At 41.8% G+C, this 20,485-nt stretch overlaps 2 protein-coding genes across 7 annotated transcripts in view; both read left to right on the plus strand.

Moving 5' to 3' along the window:
• ANKRD12 (ankyrin repeat domain 12) overlaps window positions 1-10,159 on the plus strand; it is a 114,718-nt gene extending 104,559 nt beyond the window's left edge. For 4 of the 5 annotated variants that reach the window (XM_067699692.1, XM_067699691.1, XM_067699693.1 and 1 more), the window contains 3 exons: window positions 4,614-4,757; window positions 6,540-6,635; window positions 7,283-10,159. In XM_067699692.1, the coding sequence (XP_067555793.1) occupies window positions 4,614-4,757; window positions 6,540-6,635; window positions 7,283-7,468 (426 nt within the window). In that variant the 3' untranslated portion in view covers window positions 7,469-10,159. The remainder of the gene's footprint in view (window positions 1-4,613; window positions 4,758-6,539; window positions 6,636-7,282) is intronic. The other variant, XR_010933137.1, reaches the window with a different exon arrangement.
• Window positions 10,160-18,290: 8,131 nt separating this feature from the next.
• The window catches only part of TWSG1 (twisted gastrulation BMP signaling modulator 1), a 34,748-nt gene continuing 32,553 nt past the window's right edge, over window positions 18,291-20,485 (plus strand). Inside the window, exons 1-2 of one of the 2 annotated variants that reach the window (XM_067699698.1) lie at window positions 18,291-18,463; window positions 19,987-20,143. In XM_067699698.1, coding sequence (XP_067555799.1) covers window positions 20,021-20,143 — 123 coding nt within the window. In that variant the 5' untranslated portion in view covers window positions 18,291-18,463; window positions 19,987-20,020. Of the gene's footprint in view, window positions 18,464-18,617; window positions 18,776-19,986; window positions 20,144-20,485 lie in introns of those variants that run through there. The other variant, XM_067699699.1, reaches the window with a different exon arrangement.

Genomic DNA, 20,485 nt, shown 5'->3' on the forward strand with positions numbered 1-20,485 from the left:
CGTATACAAGCAAAACCTTGTATGCAATTCCTTCATACATGATTGATTTCCTAGGGTAGAGGTTCTTAACCTTTTTTGTGCCATGGATTCCTGTAACAATCTGGTAAATATAAAACCTTTCCTCAGAATAATGTTTTTAAATGAAGAAAATTAATTTATAGCATTACAGAGAGAAAAGCCATAAAAAAAAGAAGCACTGAAACAGAACTTACAACATTGTGCCTGACCCACGTCAGTGCGATGTGTTAGCAGTAAGAAGTTAGGTCCTATAACCCACATCAATAGCTGTTTCAGCCATCAGGCATGTGTGAAGTCACCTGGTATATATTCATCTATGCATCTAACCATGTTTCAAAAGCTGTGCTGCCTTACAGACAGTTTAGAATTCTCATTTGAACTGTGTAATTTGCAGAACTTTAATAGTGAAAATGACTCACATCCTTCCACTTATCCACCAGCAAACAATTTAGAATTACAGAAAACTAGAAAGCAACTTAGAAGTCTGACCAGTGTGAGGACAAACAACTCTGCCATTTGGTTCTACAGTGGGAAGAACTAGTTGGTAGTTGGCCAGCTGTGTAGTGTAGCACAGGTGTCTCTACATGGAAGAGCTGCCATCACATGTCATACCGTAGCAGGTCTAATGACTATTGGAATTTCAAAGAAGAAATTAGTATAAAAACTTGGGGGCAATACTTGCAACAACTATAACAGGAATTGAAAATAGTTGTGATTTCTATGGATGACAAAGTTGCAAATACTTCTGGCATCACTGTGGTTTGTGGCCTACATTGATAATTGAAAGAAATGCCAGTTGGAGGTGAGCAAAAATAAAGATGTAATTTTTCCCATTCAGGTTCACAGATGACCTTCCCCTCATTCTGTCCAGAGGCTTCTTAGGAGTATGAGGACCGAAGGCTAAGAACCTCTGTTCTGAGGGCATTTTTCCCATAGAATATGATAACATTTGAATACTGTGCTAAATGAATGAACACATCTTGCAGCCAGAGCCCCTGACTTCAGAGCCACCTCGCATCCTACCTGCCTCCCCAGGAACTAAGAGGAAGGCAGTACTTTGGGAGAGGCATAGCCCATTCTCAGAAGACATTGTATGAGAGGCTCTGCTCTAGAAGTTCAAAGACACAGCATTAAGAATGATGATCTAAAGTGGAATATGTAGGCTATCAGTTAAGCCACATATCTCTGTTAATTATCTTAGGGGAGGGGGTCTGACTTAACAAATGTATTTCTGGGACTTCCTGGTGGCGCAGTGGTTAAGAATCCACCTGGTAATGCAGGGGACACGGGTTTGATCCCTGGTCTGGGAAGATCCCACATGCCTCAGAGCAGCTAAGCCCATGTGCCACAACTACTGAGCCTGCACTCTGGAGCCTGCAAGCCACAACTACTGAAGCCCATGCTCCTAGAGCCTGTGCTCCTCAACAAGAGAAGCCACCGCAGTGAGAAGCCCACGCAATGCAACGAAGAGTAGCCCCCGCTCACCGCAACTAGAGAAAGCCCACACACAACAACAAAGACCCAGCGCAGCCAAAAATAAATAAACTAAATGGATTTTTTTTTAATGTATTTCTTTCTTGTATGGTGAAAAAGATTTTTGGTTATTGCTCTTTATCACTGCAGGACTACAACCAACTTTTTTTTTTTTTTTTTTTGGGCTGTGTTGGGTCTTTGTTGCTGCGCGCAGGCTTTCTCTAGTTGCAGCGAGCAGGGGCTACTCTTCCTTGCGGTGTATGGGCTTCTCATTACGGTGGCTTCTCTTATTGTGGAGCACGGGCTCTAGGCACGCAGGCGCGCGGGCTTCAGTAATTGTGGCACGTGGGCTCAGTAGTTGTGGCATGCAGGCTCAGTAGTTGTGGCACCCGGGCTTAGTTGGTCCACGGCATGTGGGATATTCCTGGACCAGGGCTCGAACCTGTGTCCCCTGCATTGGCAGGCGATTCTTAACCACTGTGCCACCAGGGAAGTCCCCAGCCAACTTTGTAGAAAGTATTTTTCCTTCTAGCTATTTTTTCTTAGTATCTGACCACGTGTTTGGATATTTATCACTTAAAGTCCCACCTTAAACTTGCACTTAAATTCATAAATTACAAGTATTGGACTTAACTCTTCTCTTTTGAGTGTCATTTATCACATAACAATTTATAGCAGATTAAATAGGACTGTCAGGGCTTCCCTGGTGGCACAGTGGTTGGGAGTCTGCCTGCCGATGCAGGGGACATGGATTCGTGCCCTGGTCCGGGAAGATCCCACATGCCATGGAGTGGCTGGGCCCATGAGCCATGGCCGCTGAGCCTGCGCGTCCGGAGCCTATGCTCCGCAGCGGGAGAGGCCACAACGGTGAGAGGCCCGCGTAACGCAAAAAAAAAATAGGACTGTCTGTTTAGCTTTTCACTAAATTATAAATACAGAAAAACTCTACAGTAATGCATATTTGGATATAATGTGGCCTGCATTCTCCAATGGGGGAAGGATAAATTTCTTGTCAGTTGAGGGGTGAATAGGCAACATGGTGGGGACAAGACCAGCCACATGTTTAGTCTTCTCCCAGCCCAGCCTTCCAGACAGGCTAAGGTCTGCAGCTGGACCTCAGGAATTCCCATCTGCTAAATGCAGAGGATTGCCTATATTGGCATTAACCTTACAAAAGAGTGACTGTGTGTTACATAAGTGGAAGTTTTGGATCCCACTTAACACATTAAGGCAGGATTGTACTGTGATTGTCAGAGGTTTACAAGTACAGTTGACTCTTGCACAACATGAGGGTTAGGGGCACCAACCCCTCGCATAGTCAAAAATTAACTTATAACTTTAGAGTCAGCCCTCCGTATCCACATTTCTGCATCCATGGATTCAACCAGCCATGGATTGTGTAGGACTGTCGTACGTATTTATTGAAAAATACCCATGTATAAGTGGACCTGCTCGGTTCAAACCCACGTTGTTCAAGGGTCAACTGTAGTTAGCATTAGAGTACAGTGTGTTTGTTGCTATGAAATATTCATTCTAAAAGAGAAGCTGCCACCACAATGGTGTATCACGTCAGAACAGTTAGAATGGATATAATAAAAAAGACAGACAAAAACATATATGGGCAAGGATGTGAAAACACTGGAACCCTATACATTGCTGGGGAGAATATAAAATGATACAATTGCTGTCGAAAACATTTTGGCAGTTTGTCAGCAAGTTAAGCATAAAACTACCATTATAACCCAGCAGTCCCACTCCTAGTTATTTACCCAGGAGAAATAAACATATACATTCAAACAAAAATGGAGCATGAGTGTTCGTAGCAGCTTCATTCATGATAGCCCAAAGGAAGAAACAGCCCAAAAGACCATCAACTGATGAATGGATAAAAAAAATGTGGTAAAAAGGAATGAGGGGGGGGAAAAAAAAAAAGGAATGAGGTAGTGATACATGCTACAACACAGATGAACCTTGAAAACATGTGATGTGAAAGAAGCCAGTCACAAAAGACCAGGTTACCATGTGATTCCATCTGTGTGAAGTGTTCATAAGTAAATCCATAGGAACAGAAGGTAGAGTCGCTGTTGTCAGGGGAAGTAGGGGAACGCAGAGTGACTGCTGATGGGCATGGGGTTTCTTCTTGGGGTGATGAAAAAGTTCTGGAATTAGTGGTGATGGTTGAACATCTTGGTGAGTTCAGTTGGCCCTCCATATCTGCAGGTTCTGCATCCATGGTTTCAACTAACCGCAGATCAGAATACTCAAGAAAAAATATTCCAGAAAGTTCCAAAAAGCGAAACTTGAATTTGCCACACACTGGCAAATTTACACAGCATTTACCTTGTATTAGGTATCATAAGTAATCTAGAGATGATTTAAAGTATACGGGAGCATGTGTGTAGGTTATATGCATATATTATGCCATTTTATATAAGGGACTTGAGCATCCATGGATTTTGGTATCTGTGGGGGTCCTGGAACCAATCCTCCGCAGATACCAAGGGATAACTGCATACTAAAAGCCATCATTGTACATTTTAAGATGATTTTTAAAAAGAGACTGCTGATTTTGGAAAGGAAATTTGCTTATACTTTTGGAACCCTTGGAGTTCTCAAATTTCTCAAGCTTACTGTGAAAGAAAAACTGCTCTGAGATTGAAGTTCTTTAGCACTTTAAGTGATTTTATTTTATTTATTTATTTTCTTAAATTTATTTATTTTTATTTTTGGCTGTGTTGGGCCTTTGTTGCTGTGCGCGGGCTTCTCTCTAGTTGCGGCGAGCGGGGACTACTCTTCGTTGTGGTGTGCGGGCTTCTCATTGGGTGGCCTCTCTTGCTGCAGAGCACGGGCTCCAGGCGCGTGGGCTTCAGTAGTTGTGGCACTCGGGCTCAGCATTTGTGGATCGCAGGATCCAGAGCACAGGCTCAGCAGTTGTGGCGCATGGGCTTGGTTGCTCCACGGCATGTGGGATCCTCCCGTAGCAGGGCTCGAACCTGTGTCCCCTGCGTTGGCAGGCGGATTCCTAACCACTGCACCACCAGGGAAGCCCTAAGTGATTTTATTTTTATTTGAAGAACAAGTGGTTGAAGAATTGTTGTTTTTTTAATTCTTTGTTCAACTAGGAAAAACTCATTGTATCCAATGAACAGGAAGTTCTTCGGGTTCATTACAGAGCTGCAAGAACACTGGCAAATCAGACACTGCCGTTCAGCGCATGCACTGTTCTCCTGGATGCAGAAGTGTACAGCGTGCCGCTGGACGCCCAGGTAAAGGACTAGCCATGGCCTTTAGTGCTCTTAGGATAGCAGGCACCTTTGGTAATCTGGGTCCTCAGAAGAAACATGAATTCAACAATCAGTAAAGCTCAAAGGAGAAAACAACTCTTGCACACTAAAGTGCTTTTTATAGATAACTTGTAAGTTGCTTCTAAAGTGGAAGCTGCTGGAAGCTAGAAAGGGCAACAGGTGGAGCTCAGGTCGTGCTAGTGCTGAGAGAGGGCCAGGCTTTGTTTGGATATTGGATGTTGTTGGGACAAATTAACACAACTGTGGAAAACTAGCTACGGCTTGAAAAGAGTTTACTGCCACATGTAAATTACGTGAATTCAGAACTAGACATCAGTTGTTCAGAATTTTTTTGTGCTTCATAAACCAGAATGAAATTCTTTGGTCATAAGACAGAATATAAAAGTATAAACACAGACAGTGAAGGATTATCACCAAAAAAGACTAGAAAATACTGTTTTAAATCAGACAAACTATAGAGATACAAAGTATATGCAGTATATTACAGAGAAAGTTACTTAGTTCTCTCTGGACTTTATTTTTCTCACCTGAAAAAAAAAAAAAAAACAGAAGTCCCAGATGGGTTATAAAGAGAATTTCTGAAAAGAAGTGAATTTTCCCAGTAAACCCTCAGAATGATCCCCAAATCAGAGACTAAAAAGGATCAGGCCACAAGCCACCTAATAGTTGAAGGGCAGAAGAACTTAGTCATCGTCTTGAGGATGACTGTGGGCCTGTTACCCACCCTTGTACAGCTGGCTTTACAGTTGGTAGACGGTCTCTCCACTGAGGAGCAGGCTTGTTCAGGTGAGCATAGCTGCTGAGGGACTAAGGGACAAGTCCGCTTCCTTGGGTAGGGGCTTGGGCCATCCTTTAGCCATTCTCATATCAGACCTCTTCCTTTTCAAAATAAACTTGTAATAATAAAAAAGGTTCAATAATAAAATTTAAAACAGTCAAAAGGTCTTACCTGAAGACCAAGGAGGAAGTGGTAACAGCCAAGAATGTGAGTAGTGTGATTGTGTTGCCTGGATGCCACCTCGATGGTGCTGGTTGGTGGTCAGAGCTTTGGCGGCAGTAACGGCAGCAGGTGTTTGTCAGACCCAGTGCTTCCCATTGCCAAAGCGTTAGAACAAGGGCTTAGTGACTCTCAATTCTCAAACAAGATTAAAAGAGGTGCTTTTACCAATTTCACAGAATAGAAAATTGAAAGAGTATGTAATTAGTTTGAGATTACACAGTAAGATACAAAGCTGACGTTTGAATATAGCCTATCTTAAAAGAATACCAAAACTGGTATTCTTAAGAGTTGGTATAGAATTTCTTTGTGAGCACTCCAAAGGACTGGTCCTGGAAGAAATGTCAGCCCCAAAGGCCTGTCTCCCACCTTAACATTTTCTTCTCCCTACATGTGGTAAACGATAACATTAAAATTAATTTCTTAATCAATTGTGCTTTAATAAGAAGTCACAGGCATGTCACTTCATATGACATGCCTTTCTGAGACATTTTTGACACACAGATTGGTAGGATTCTATTTAATTAATAACTAAACCCAGCATCCTAATAATTCTAATAACTAATCTCAGTATGGAAATACTTTATCAGATTTTTAAAATTCAGATTATGTTATCTTTCTTTGAAGTATACGTTTCATCATTCCTTTAAAAGTAGAATATACCATAAAAAGATAAAATGGCATATAGATTTTAAAGTAGGTTATTTTATTTTATAATATCCAACAATTTTAATGTTTTCTTTCAGTCTGATGACAGTAAAACTTCTGTGAGGGATCGTTTTAATGCAAGACAATTCATGTCTTGGTTACAAGATGTGGACGATAAATTTGACAAATTAAAGGTATGTATGTTTAGAAGTTCACTTTAACTGGATACTTCCCCTTCATAAACAGAAACTGTAACTGTGTTAGAGAGGAGTGGTTAGGAAAGGAAAGACCAGTTAGTGGTGAATCCTCATGAGGTCGCACTTTGGAAGATAAAGGAAGATAAAGGACCCCCCCCCCTCCGTTTTTCGGGTCCAATTTCATATACATGGTGCAGCTACCAGAGAAAAAGCAGTTTCTAATGGAGATCTTCATATTTGTTATCCAGTGTATGAGTCTGGCTATAGTTCCAGCATGTGAAAGAGGGGAGAACAAGAAGAGAAGAAATGTATTTTGCAAGTAATCTGTAATGAAAATTATTTGGTTTGAATCATTTCAAAAATCACTTTTCCTTAGATTTTCTTGATTCTTCTGATAATTTGAAATTTTATTGCTTGAAAGAGCAGTTTCAAATTAAAGTCTGTTAGATGAGTGTGAAGTTGTGGGTCCTTAAGTATTTGGTGTATGGATACAGACAGGGTAAACCAGAAATGGACGTGTAACTCAGAAGCTTCACATACCCTAGTATATCCATCTTACACCCTAAAGAAACGATGCATGAGATTAATTTTAAACAAAGCAATTGTAATAAATAATCACTGAATTCTTCTCTTCTTTTAAATAGACCTGTCTTTTAATGAGGCAACAACATGAAGCTGCAGCTTTAAATGCCGTCCAGAGGTTAGAATGGCAGCTCAAACTCCAGGAACTCGATCCTGCCACCTATAAATCTATCAGCATTTATGAAATCCAGGAGTTTTACGTGCCACTTGTTGATGTGAATGATGACTTTGAATTGACTCCTATATAGCAGCCGTGACTTCCTGGTGGTGGTGTTTTAAATGAGTGAGGCTTAAGAGTATTATACTATGGAATACTGCCTTTTGACAAAAATATGCTATTATGCCTTCACAGCTATTAGTAAAGTTCAACTAAAGTTGGTGATGTAGTAAACACTGTCATTTTATTAAAAATGAAAAGAATTATTTTGGATCTTAGATCCAAGCAGTTTCTAACTGAAAACTATTATTTATATTGGTGAAAGGTGACTATCGCGTTGGAGCACGTTGGCAGACGAGGTAGATGTTTAGGGAGCTGAGGATCTGCTAATGGCGCTGGAAGCTGTTAGTGCTCTACGTACGAGGTGACCACGGGTGTTGAGGTTCTGTCAAGTTCTACTAAAACAGATCAGCAAACTAAAAGGCTCAATTCCTACCAAATAGTTTCTAATGTGGAAGGAAAACTTGGCACAAAATTTCTTCAGTTTATTATATCTGTAAGTTAATTGTACAGCTTTCTTTTTGAAAGTTTTAATATTGTCTTCCTTTTTAATAACTTATTTTATACATATTGTGCAGATGTAAATCTTGTAATTAATGGTCAAAATGTATACAAAGGGATTGGTAGTCAAAACATATACAAAGAAATAATTGTAAAACTGTTTTGTCTGATGTTTAAGGACCAAAGTTGTAGTTTGTATGGTATGGAGTGTAGTGATAGTGTGTTGAGGTAGCAGGACTTTTAAATAAGGCATGCGTGTCTGAGTTAGCTTGTTTCCATCACAGAACTGTAGAGACTGTGACTTAGCCATACTGCATGCTTCCTATAATTTAATTCTCTCCATAGCGATGCCTGACGGTAGTGTAAGGTGTTTCATACCAGTCTCCCAGGATAGTACCTATGACTTACTATGTTGGACATTTTATTTAGAATTAGTCATGCAAAGAAACAGCTCTTTTTTCATCTCACGATAGAGCCTGTTCTCCTCTTCCCCCCAAAAATGCCTTTGAATGAAAATTCTGAAATTGTAAATGTCTATTTTAATACTCAAATATGAAAGAATCTGTGAATATATGTAAATATGTTTAATAAATTTTATTGGTCATGTTAAATCATTGTAAAACTTTTTTACATTGCTTAAATATAATGTTCTAAGCTTAATAACCTTTGCACTTTTAAAATAACAACTGAGTACTCAAAAAAGAGATATTTGGTAGTCAAAATAGGTAAAAGAAATGGGCATATTCTGATCGATCTCTGCAATGATTATGAAATATTGATTAATATGTTGTATTTCTTCCTTGTATCAAAATGCAAAACATATAATTTTCAAAATTTTATAATTAAAATAAGATTTGGTATGCTGTTTTTAATAAAATAATTAGCAGTATACTTAGAAAAAGTCCAGTTTCTCCTGTAACATGATGTAAATTAAATATTCAGGAATATTTCAGATCTGAAACCTGCTGTTAAACTTACTAAACATTTTTGGAAAGAAGATAGGTTATGTGTAAAATTGATCATAAGTATATGAGATAAGATTTACAGAACTTTCCACAATACTTTCTTGAATTATAAAATAATAGGTGTTTTTTATTCTGATTGAGAAAAGTGAAAAGAATATATGAGGAATAAAGTTATTTAAATTCAGCTTGCAAGTTGGAAATCCCAGCTAGTGGGAAAGAATGTAAGATTGAAGTTTTTGAGTGCAAAGGTATATATTAAGCTTAGGGATTTTCGAATTTTTACATCAGTTTATATTTTAATTGATACTGTACTTGGCATGCGCAATAAAGCAGCACGTGTGAAAAATACACAGTGCAAGGACTTTATTATAAAGATTGGATGTAGTGGTCTTTAGAAATTTAGATGAAAGATTTTGGCCTTTTTTATTGGATAAATGGGGCCAAGAAAGGCAGGGTAGATTTTGAAGCACTGGTTTTGTTGAAGTTAAGTTTATTAAGGCTGGGAACATTAAAAACTAATTTATAAAAGCAATACTTTTTAATATGAAAAACTTAATGCAAATTTTGTTTATACTTTTGCCTAAAAATAAAAAAACAGATTATTGAGCATTGAAATCATAGAAAATATGAGAAGGGTAAGTTTATACAGCAGTTTGTTCTGATGGTTCAACCAGAGAAGGGGGTGCGGAAAAAAAAATCACTGTTTGGCCAAACAGAACAAGCTGCAGAAGAGAAAAACTAAGCAAGCAGAAATCTGGCATATTTTAGTCATCCCAGCTTTTTAGTACTAACCACAGTTCTCACCCTGTTCAGTGGTACCTCAAGTTGCTGGAGCCTGTCTGCCATGATGCTGCTTCTGCAGATTCCCTTTGTAAAGTGACTCATTCGAAGCTAATCGGGATAGCTTAAAAAAAAAAAAAAAGTGAATGCCTTCTCCATGGGAATTTATACTTAAGTAAGTAAGTTAAGGGCTCTTGATATTAAAGATTATTCTGAAGCTCTAAAATGCTAGAAAAAAAACTTGGAATGGGGTATATGCCTAAAAAGATATAGGATTCTGAAAGAGAAATAAAGGATGGTTAGTTTAATCAGTGATTTTTTTTTTTTAACTATTCAAATATCATGAACAAGATACTAAATTGTACCTGAGGATTTGTATTTCTTTAAATCTTGTTCTAAATCATATCTGTTTAATAAATGACTAGATATTTGTGCATGTTATTTAATAAAGAGTTATATTTTTATAGAAAAAATAAGAGTGAAATGTGTTAAGTGTTTTTTTTTTTTTTTATTTTCCACTCCCACGTGACTCCAAGCCCAACACCAGTGTTTACTTGGGCAGCAGGCAAAATTGCAAAATACTCATTTTGGGGAAAAAACCTCTGAAGAATTAGCCTTTTGAGCTCAAGTCTATTCAGGAAATGAGGTCTCAAAAATGAATTTTAAGTATTAGACATGCTGCAGACTTAACTATAAAAATCTCAAGCAGGGCTTCCCTGGTGGCGCAGTGGTTGAGAGTCTGCCTGCTGATGCAGGGGACACGGGTTCGTGCCCCAGTCCGGGAAGATCCCACATGCTGCGGAGCGGCTGGGCCCGTGAGCCATGGCCGCTGGACCTGCGCGTCCGGAGCCCGTGCTCCGCAACGGGAGACGCCACAACAGTGAGAGGCCCGCTTACTGCAAAAAATAAAAAATCTCAAGCAAAGATCCCCTGAAGCTCATTTTAACAGACTGAGGAATTATAGAGTTATTCTAGAAATTGAGCAATGCTAAATATGTATTTTTCTTAGTTATCCAAAAAGTTAGCAATATTTTTTATTCTATCTCTGATATTCTGACACATAAAACCCAAAAATTTTATGTAGGGGAAATTGACTTTTTAAAACTCATGAGGTAGTCATGTCTTGTATTTTAAATGAAGCATTTCCACAATTTTTTTTAATCCTTTTTCAAACCTTAAAGTTTAAATAATTCCTAATTAATCAAATGGCTCAAAAGGTTAGAATTATAAGTATTATAATTTAAACAGTGAAAAGTACATATGGAAGGATTGACCTCTTTTTTTTTGTTGGCCATGCTGCGAGGCATGCAGGAACTTAGTTCCCCCGACCAGGAATCGATCCTGTGCTCCCTGCAGTGGAAGCTTGGAGCCTTAACCGCTGGACCACCAGGGAAGTCCCTGGAAAGATTGACGTTTAAAGAAAATTTTTCTGTTGATATAGAGAATGAGGCATATATAGCGTATGTCTATAGAGTAAAAAACACCACCTGTGTGCCCATCACTCAGCTTAAGAGCGGTACCTTTTTCCTCAGTTTTTTTTAATTGTGTAATTTGTATCCAGTAAAAATACCCACATCTTAAGTAGGCAGTTTGATAAGTCCTGACAGATGCATACAAAACATTTCCATTCCCCCCGCAGTTCCCTCCTGCCCCCTTGCAGAGTACTTCACCCCGGAGGCCACCGCTTGATGACTGCCGGCGCCATGGATTACCTGTACTTGTTCTTGAGCTTCACGTATATGGAATCAAACAGTATACACTTGTTTTGTGTCTGCCTTCTTTCAACATAAGGTTTTGAAATTCATGTTGCATGTGTCAGTCATCTGTTCCTTTTTCTTACTGAGTGGAAGTATATTGTACAAGCCTGTTTATTCACTCTTGTTGGTAGACATTTGGATTGTTCCCAGTTGGGGGCTGAATAAAACTGCTCTAAACATGCTAATCTTTTTTTGTGAACACGTTCTTTCATTGCTTGGGCCCATACCTTGGAGTACAGTCACCAGGTCATAGGGCATAGATGTATGTCTAACTTCATCAGAAACTGACAGTTCTTCAAAGGGGTTGTACCGTTTTATCCTCCTACTGCCAACTATCAGAGGCCCAGTTGCTCTGAATCCTCATCAATCTTTGGTGTTGTCAGTCTTCAATTTTAGCAGTTTTGGTGGATATGTAGTGGTATCTTACTGTGCTTTTAACTTGCATTTCTCTGATGACTCAAGAGGTTGAACATATCTTTTAATATGTTTAACAGCCATTTGTACATTTTATTTTGTGAACTGTCCTCAAGTGTTTTGCTCATTTTTCATTGTGTTGGTCTTTTTATTATTGATTTGTAGGAAGTCCTTATTCTGCACACAAGCCCTTTGTCAGGTAGGTCTTTATTAACGTCCATAAGAATTTAAGGAATGTATGCATATCCATGCATTTAGGTTTTAGTGGCAAGGATTCGAGGCAAAAAATTCTGTCATTGCAAACATTCTTAATGTAAGCAGTGTTTGCTAAAATAAATTATAGTACTATATTTTCAACCGTCTATCTCAGAATGCTTTTTTCTTTTTAAATTTTATTTATTAGTTTTGGCTGCGTTGGGCCTTCGTTGTTGCGCGCAGGCGTTCTCTAGTTGAGGTGAGTGGGCTTCTCATTGCGGTGGCTTCTCTTGTTGCAGAGCACCGGCTCTAGGCGCACGGACTTCAGTAGTTGTGGCTCACGGGCTCTAGAGCGCAGGCTCAGTATTTGTGGCGCACAGGCTTTGTTGCTCCGCGGCGTGTGGGATCTTTCCAGACCAGGGCTCGAACCTGTGTTCCCTGCATTGGCAGGCGGATTCTTAGCCACTGCGCCGCCAGGGAAGTCCCTCAGAATGCTTTAATTAAACTACTTGTGTAACTGTCCCAATTGGAATATTTGGAGAATACAAAAATTCTGTTTTCCTAAAAGGGAAAGAGAATCACAGCAACATGTTTTGTGAAATGGGAGTGGTACTTAAAAATGAAAAAGATGGGGCTTCCCTGGTGGCGCAGTGGTTGAGAGTCCGCCTGCCAATGCAGGGGACGCGGGTTCGTGCCCCGGTCCGGGAAGATCCCACATGCCGCAGAGCTGCTTGGCCCGTGAGCCATGGCCACTGAGCCTGAGCGTCCGGAGCCTGTGCTCCGCAACGGGAGAGGCCACAACAGTGAGAGGCCCGTGTACCGCAAAAAAAAAAAAAAAGAAGAAAAAGATGAATGTCACATCCATATTTTAAAAAGCATGAAGGGAAGAAAGAAAAACCTCGACTTGTAAGTCTGACCGGCTTAAAGGCAAAAAGCTGAAGTCACTGATTAAGGGAAAAAGAATAGAAAACCTGAACAGGTACAGTCTAATCAGGAATACTACAGATGGAAGCCCTGTTGAAGCCATCTGAGTCCCTGAATTAATGACAACGAAGGCTGGAGGTGGTGAAAAGGAGCAGTTTGTCCTTTAGAGGCATCTAGAAGCTCTGGCTTTCTGACATAAGTTAGCACAATGGTGGAAGTTTCACGAGGAAACATTCACTGAGCAAAAGTGTATGCTCAACATGGAGGCAGACAAAAATCCAGTCCAAAGACATCACTAATTCAGAGGGAGTGAACAGGCTGATGCTGGCAAGCAGGTGAAGAGCAGACCAGCTGCCTTCTTGTGGAGGTTTGGTGTGTGGGTTTCTTTGTTTTTCCGTTTGCTTGTTGTTTTGTTATGTTTAGCCCTCCCCAACACAATCCTGAAAGAACTCTTGCCTCAGAATTGCTCTGTCTCCACGTGGGATAAAACAGCACAGCTGTGATGCAGTCCCGTGTCCCCTCTTACCTGCCCTGGAGCCTCTCACCTCAGTGCACCCCCATGAGTTTCCAGCCACTGAAGACTGCTCATACTAAGTGAGGTAAGTCAGAAAGAAAAAGACAATACCATAAGATATCATAAGATATCATTTATATGTGGAATCTAAAATACGACACAAATGAACTGATCTACTAAACAGACACACAGACGTAGAGAAGTAGAGAACAGACTTGTGGTTGCCGAGGGGTGGAGGAGGGAGGGATTGGGAGTCTGGGATTAGCAAATGCAAACCTAGTATATGTAGGATGGGTAATCAACAAGGTCCTACTGTATAGCACAGGGAACTATATTCAATATCTTGTAATAACCTATAATAGAAAATCTGAAAAAGTATATATATACACACATATATATATATAAACTGATTCACTTTGCTGTACACCTGAAACTAACACAACATTGTAAATCAACTATACTTCAATAAAATAAAAATTTTTAAAAAAGAGTGGATAGGGTTTACGTAGCCAGGAAAAAGAAAAAAGAATCATGTCCCAAGGAAAAAGAAAAATGCAGAATACAGGAGTGGGGAAGTATGAAGCATGCAAATAGACCACCTTGGCTCTATGGAGAGGATTTGTGTAACATCAAAAAAGATCCACATTTACTAGCATGAAAAGACGTTCTGGATATGCCAAATGGGAAAAAGCAAGTTGCAGTGAAGTATTCTTAGCATAATTTCATTTTTTGCAAACATATGTTAATACATGTGACTTAAAAAAGACTGAAGGAATATATAGGAAGCTAGGTGCAATCTCCAGGGGCTAAAATGGCCAGGGTCGCACATGAAGTCCCAAAATTTTTAAATTCTCTGTAATCAGAAAAAAAGGAAAAAGTTGAAATGAATATAAATTAAGAAATATTCTAAATCAGTAAGCTACAAAGTTGGGACCTAATTTGGTAGGCAAGAGTGAGCCATGAGTAAATAGTGGATTTTGAGAAGCCTTAAGAGCTTTTGAGATTTGTAAATCTCTCAATAGCCCTTGATAGCCCTTTGCAAACATCTGCCAAAACAGCATTTTCTCCTAGCAGGCGGGGTCGGCAGTTTCCCCAGAGGTTTGCTAGGCCTGTAGCCCTAGGGACCTGAGCCTCGGAAAAGCTTGCTTGGGCGTTCCTTTTGCCTGGTGGATTCACAACCGTTCATTGCAGAAGGAATTATAAGTATTTTATGAACCCAGAATGGAACAAAACAAAACAAAAATAGCCTCAAGATTTTCTACATTTCTTCTTGCTTAAAACAGGAAGAGTTGAGAGGCCTTTGGAAGTAAGCATTTTCCTTTCCCCATTCTTTTGAGAGCTTTGCGGTAATTCCCACAACAAAGCAGGGAGGGAAGAGGTGGGGGAAAGGGTGGAGGAAGGAGGTTTCTTCCCAAAGGGCCTTCCATCCCTAGATCTTTCCTTCCACACCACAGGCTGCCAGGCTGTTAGATGTGGCTCCTTTAGTTCAAATCTGTAAATCAAATCAGCTAATTCAGCTGAGTCTCTCGGATGGAAAGCATTAAGAATGGGACAGTGGATTCCAAACCATAATCCCCAGCCTGCCGCAGTCGGCCGGTTCCTTGGGACACAGAATAGTCTTCCTGTCTCCACCGGCTGAAAGGCGCACAGGCTGGACGCCTCCTCCAGGCAGGCCCGAGCAATCTCCCCCCTTCGCCCCCCACCCCCCCCCCCCCCGCATCCAGTCCCACCTCCGGCAGGGCCGGGGGCTCTGCCCGTACTCCTGTAAGGAAGCTCAGAAGTGGAGAATCAGACCAAACTGGAGTGCTTAGCAGGGGCACCCAACACTTGTGTCTCAGGCTCCCATTTTGCTCCCTGTCTTCTGGGGTGAATTGGCTGGGGTGAGGGGAGGCCCAGAGGTGAGAGTGTAGAAGCACCACCTACAAGAGTGAGTTCACAAACTACAGTTGTCCTTGTTATCTCTCTATGCTGGGCAGGATAACACCCCCTCCCCTAGCTTCACTCCCTCTACCCCAGCGGTCCCCAAGCTTTTTGGCACCAGGAACCAGTTTTGTGGAAGACAGTTTTTCCACAGATGGAGCGCGGGGGGAGGGGAGGATGGTTTCGGGATGATTCAAGTGCATTACACTTAATCAGTGTGAGCCCTGAGCTTGTTTTCACTTGCCACTTACTGATAGGGTTTTGATATGTCTGCAAGCAATTGATTTATTATGGTCAAATCTTTCTGCTAATGATAATCTATATTTGCAGCCACTCCCCAGACCTAGCATCACTGCCTCAGCTCTACCTCAGATCATCAGGCATTAGATTCTCATAAGGAGCCGCACCCTAGATCCCTCACGTGTGCAGTTCATGGTAGGGTTCACGCTCCTATGAGAATCTAATGCCACCGCTGATCTGACAGGAGGAGGAGCTCAGGAGGTAAGAAAATTAATTGTTGTTTTATGGCAGTAAATTTACAGTAATTTGTTAGCAGCAATAGGAAACGAGTCACCTCTACACTGTAGTTGGCTGACGGTCAACCACTGATGCGTCTGTATCAGGTGATTGAATCTTACGTGAATCAGTGACATTTGACCCTTTCATCAAACCCTACTAAGAGGCTTTATCGCATTGATCATAAAGGCTTCTGGTAAAATAAAATAGCCACTACAATAACCCCTGCAGCTCTCAAATTCCCAAACCCATTCAGAAAAACTTGATAGCCACCTGGAGGCTCAACTGACATTTGATCTTCTAGAGCTTATCAAAGAGGATCTTTAAAAATAACTATTTTTTATCTTATTACCAACGTAATACAGGCAAAGATATGAGAAAATGCAGACAAGCACAAAGAAAAAACATCAACACAAATCGCTCATAATCTTCATTCTAAAAATACACACACTGCTTTAAAAGTTGATATATCATGAATATCTTTCCATGCCAATGGTATTTCTCTGCAACACCAGTTCTCCAAGTGTGATCTGGAGACCCTGGGGGTCCCAGGACATTTTCAGGTAGTTCATGAGCTCAAAACTATTCTTATTTTAATTCTAATGCATTATTTGCCTTTTCAGTCTCCTCTCACACTGTAGTTTTTTTAGAGGATATAATATATATTACAACAGTTTGAATGCAAAAGCAGATATGAAAATCCAGCTGCCTTCTATTAAGTTTGACATTAAATAGCACAAATGTAAGACAATGCCACTCTTCTCACTATTTTTTTTTTTTTTTTGTCTTGGAATATATACTTTTTTTTTTTTTTCTGCGGTACGCGGGCCTCTCACTGTTGTGGCCTCTGCCGTTGCGGAGCACAGGCTCCGGACGCGCAGGCTCAGCGGCCATGGCTCACGGGCCCAGCCGCTCCGCGGCATGTGGGATCTTCCCGGACCGGGGCACAAACCCGTGTCCCCTGTCGGCAGGCGGACTCTCAACCACTGCGCCACCAGGAAAGCCCTATATACTTATTTTTCATAAAATATGTATTCATGTTACCATATAACAGAGTCTATTATTTTTAAATGAGATAATAAATTATTTCTTAAATTTCCGTTTTAACTTCAAAAGTTTTGATAGATGTAGCACACATAAACAAAACCTCTTTGGAGCCCTCAATAATTTTCAACAGTGTAAAGGGGTCCTGAGACTACAAAGTTTGAGAACCTCTGATATACAATATTAGTTTTTAATATCTGATTTAGCCCATTGCAGTGTATCATAGTTCATTTAACCAGTAAGTAATGCTAAGAATAAGATCCTTAAAGTTAAATTTGTGTACACTCAATTATTTCTTTCGGATAATTTTCAGGGATGGTTTTTGAAATGTATACTTAACTTACTGTACAAAAATGGACTAACAGCAATAATGCAGTCCACCCCGTCAGCCAATCAACTCTTTCCATTCTTTCTGTTTTCTTCATCAACCAAGGGGAATGTGGGCATTTAAGATCCTACCAGCTTAAGACTTTAGTACTAGGTCTAAAATGGTCTAGTACCATTTCCAAAGGAAAAGTACAATGGGCTCCAACTTAATAACTCTGGAGACTTTTAAAAAAGCAAATTCCCAGGGTTGTGGGAAAGAACTGGGTGCCATTCTCAGTCGCCTTTATCTACAAGCTAACTGTTGGTCACACATGCTTGGTCAGGCGTCTCCTGCCATCTGTCCAGGTGTCCATCTGTCCTCTCCCCTGGTCTGCGACCTTCTGGACCAGCACCCACGGCGCCCCTGCCCTCTTCTAGCGCTGAGCACAAAGCCGGGCGCCCACGAAGGGTTCGGCATATAAGTGCACTGCGGGACGAAGGCTCTACTCTTGGAGACCCTTATTCAGTAGGTCTGAGGCAGACCCCGGAAGCCTGCGTTTTTAATAAATCCTGTCTCCGACGTCAGTGACGGGATTCAGGTATGAGCTGCACTGGGTACCAGCGGGGTGCATCAGTCAGTCCGGCATCCCCATAACGGGGCCGAAACCAGCTCCTAGGGTGGCTGTGAGAAGACGAGGAGCTCCTGCACATCACGTCCCAGCTCCGGGACCAGGGCAGGGTGAGCCCGGAGAAGGGGCCGGGCGGCAAGGCGCCGAAGACGGGGACGGTGAAGAGGAAGGGGGACAGCGCGCGTGGGTCGGGTGGGCGCGGCCGCGGTCGCAGTCGGGGCGGGGCCGGGTAGGGGGTGGGACCCTGGGCGCGCTGGGCCCGCGGGGAGCGTGGCCTGGGCGGGGCCGGGTCGCGAGCGGACAGGAGCGCCTGGGGGAGTGAGAGACGCCTCCTGGCGGGAGCCGGCGGCGGCGGCGGGAGCCGAGGGGGGCGGAGGGAAGCGGGGGGCGGGGGCGAGACGGCGACGGGCTGGTCTCTCCCTGTGTTACAGCCGAGGCTCGCGGGCGCTGCGCGGAGGACTGAGTGGAGGCGCGGCCTGCCTCCCTCCATAGAGTGGCGCGCCCGCTCGGCCGACCCGCGGGGAACGAGAGCCAGGCTGCTTCGCGGCGCCGCGGCGCACGGTGAGCGGGCGGGGGTGGCTGGTGCCGCTCTGGGACTGGAGGCCGCGGCCGGGCGGGAGGAGCGGGAGGACCGGGCCCGCGCGGCCTGGGCGGCCTCCGCGGCTACGAGGCGGGGCGGGCGTGGGGCGTGGCTCCTCCGCCGGCGGCCGGGGCCGCTGTCAGCGCCTCCCGCTCGGCTGCTGCGCTTTGTTCCTAAGGCCCCGGAGGGAGCCGCTCCCCTAGGAGGAGCTCGGTTACCTGCCTCTGCGTGCCTCGTTCACCTGGACGCCTGTTCTGGGGAGGTTCGGGGAGCGGGACGCAGACGGCCATGAGGTGGGGGAAAATATCCCATTTTCAGTTGCTGTGGGGAGAAAACTAGCTCTGGAAGAATCCGTTTTCCGATGCCTTCTTTGGCCTCCACGAATACGTGCCGGTGGCTCCGGAGTCACCGGACTTGGGCGTGAGGTTCAGTAAAGCGGGCGGTGGGTCCTGACGGTCCCAGGAGGGTACCCCCGGCCTCGGCCCCTGGGACTTTCTCCTACAGAACCGAGCCACACGGGCACAGAGCCCGGTACTCTTCACCTTCTTCTTGCCTTTGCTTTATTGTTCTTGCTAACACTTAGAATACAGGTTTACAGCAATCATAAAGGCCCATAAACGCACCTTTTATCCGTCTTACATCACTAGTCGTTTATTTAATTGATTCTGTTTGGGGGGTGTGTTTTAAACCCCAAGAAGTTTTATCTTCTCATTTTTAAAAGTTTAATGACTGTTGGTTGTTCAGCCACTGTCAGAATTTGTGCTGGTCTTTCTTTCCTTTTTCTTTTTGGACTGTAATATTTTCTTCAATATCTTTGAAGAATCACTGGTACCTAAGGTAGAGAATTAAAAGAATATCTTCACATTTTGGTAAGTTAGAGTTCTTAATGCAGTTAATAATTTACTATTCCCTTTGTTATTCGCTAAATTATTTAAGGAGCAACTGTCCACTCCTTCCGCTGAGCTGCTTCATTTTGGCTAATTATGTTAAGAGACAAAATGAGATAGTAACAAGTAGACACTAGAATAATTTGCATTTTTAAAATTTGTCTTAATTCTAAGAATTAAAATATTGATAAATGTTTTTTAAATTATAATACAATATTAATAGGTTTTTTTGTTTTGCAAAGCAGTGCAGCATTGAAACTACTTATTTGCTTCATATATTGATACTTTCAGGTTACTGATGGTATGTATACACACACACACACACATATTCACTTTAATTTTCACAGTCACCATTTCTGGGTACTCTGAGGAATTTCAGAATTCTATATCTCTGAAGATGGCTAACAAGATATTACTGTATATTGTAGTTTTTTTTTGAGTGTTTAAGTAATCTTTCATTGAGAATAATCTTTAAACAGTCACTCAAAAGTCTTTTAACACAATGACTCTTGGTTTATTTATTTGATTTTCATTTTTGTATTTGTTTTTACCCTAGCATTTGCCTTTGAATTAAAGTTTTTGTTGTTTTTTTTTTTTCTTTTTGTTTGTTTGTTTAGCTTCCTGGGAGTTGGTGATTGTCTTTGAAGAAACATGAAGTCACGCTCTGTTGTTATGCTTACTGTAGCCATCCTGGTGTTCCTGACATGGGTCCCCATGTCACTGAGTTGTAACAAAGCACTCTGTGCTAGTGATGTGAGCAAATGCCTCATTCAGGTAGGACTAAGAGTACTTTTTTACTATTAAAATATACTGTAGAGCAGACACAGAGCACATATATACAGATAGAGAGTGTAAGGTCTGAGGTAATGAACCATGACACTGGTCTGGGGTTTTGCCCCCATACTTCTCTTGCATACAAGCAATGTCAGACTCAAGGAGTTCAGTACGGAAAATGATATCCAGCTTTGTAAACATGCTGTTACAAGGTGATGAGTAGCCTATTCAGATGAATTAAAGGGTTCCCTTGTATAATCTAGTTTACATAGCAAAAAGACTCACTATATTTAGAAAAAAAATTTAGCTAGTCAAATCATAGACAAACTGTTCCCTAAATAT

Source organism: Pseudorca crassidens, chromosome 12 (genome assembly GCF_039906515.1).
Source record: "Pseudorca crassidens isolate mPseCra1 chromosome 12, mPseCra1.hap1, whole genome shotgun sequence".
NCBI lineage: Eukaryota > Metazoa > Chordata > Mammalia > Artiodactyla > Delphinidae > Pseudorca > Pseudorca crassidens.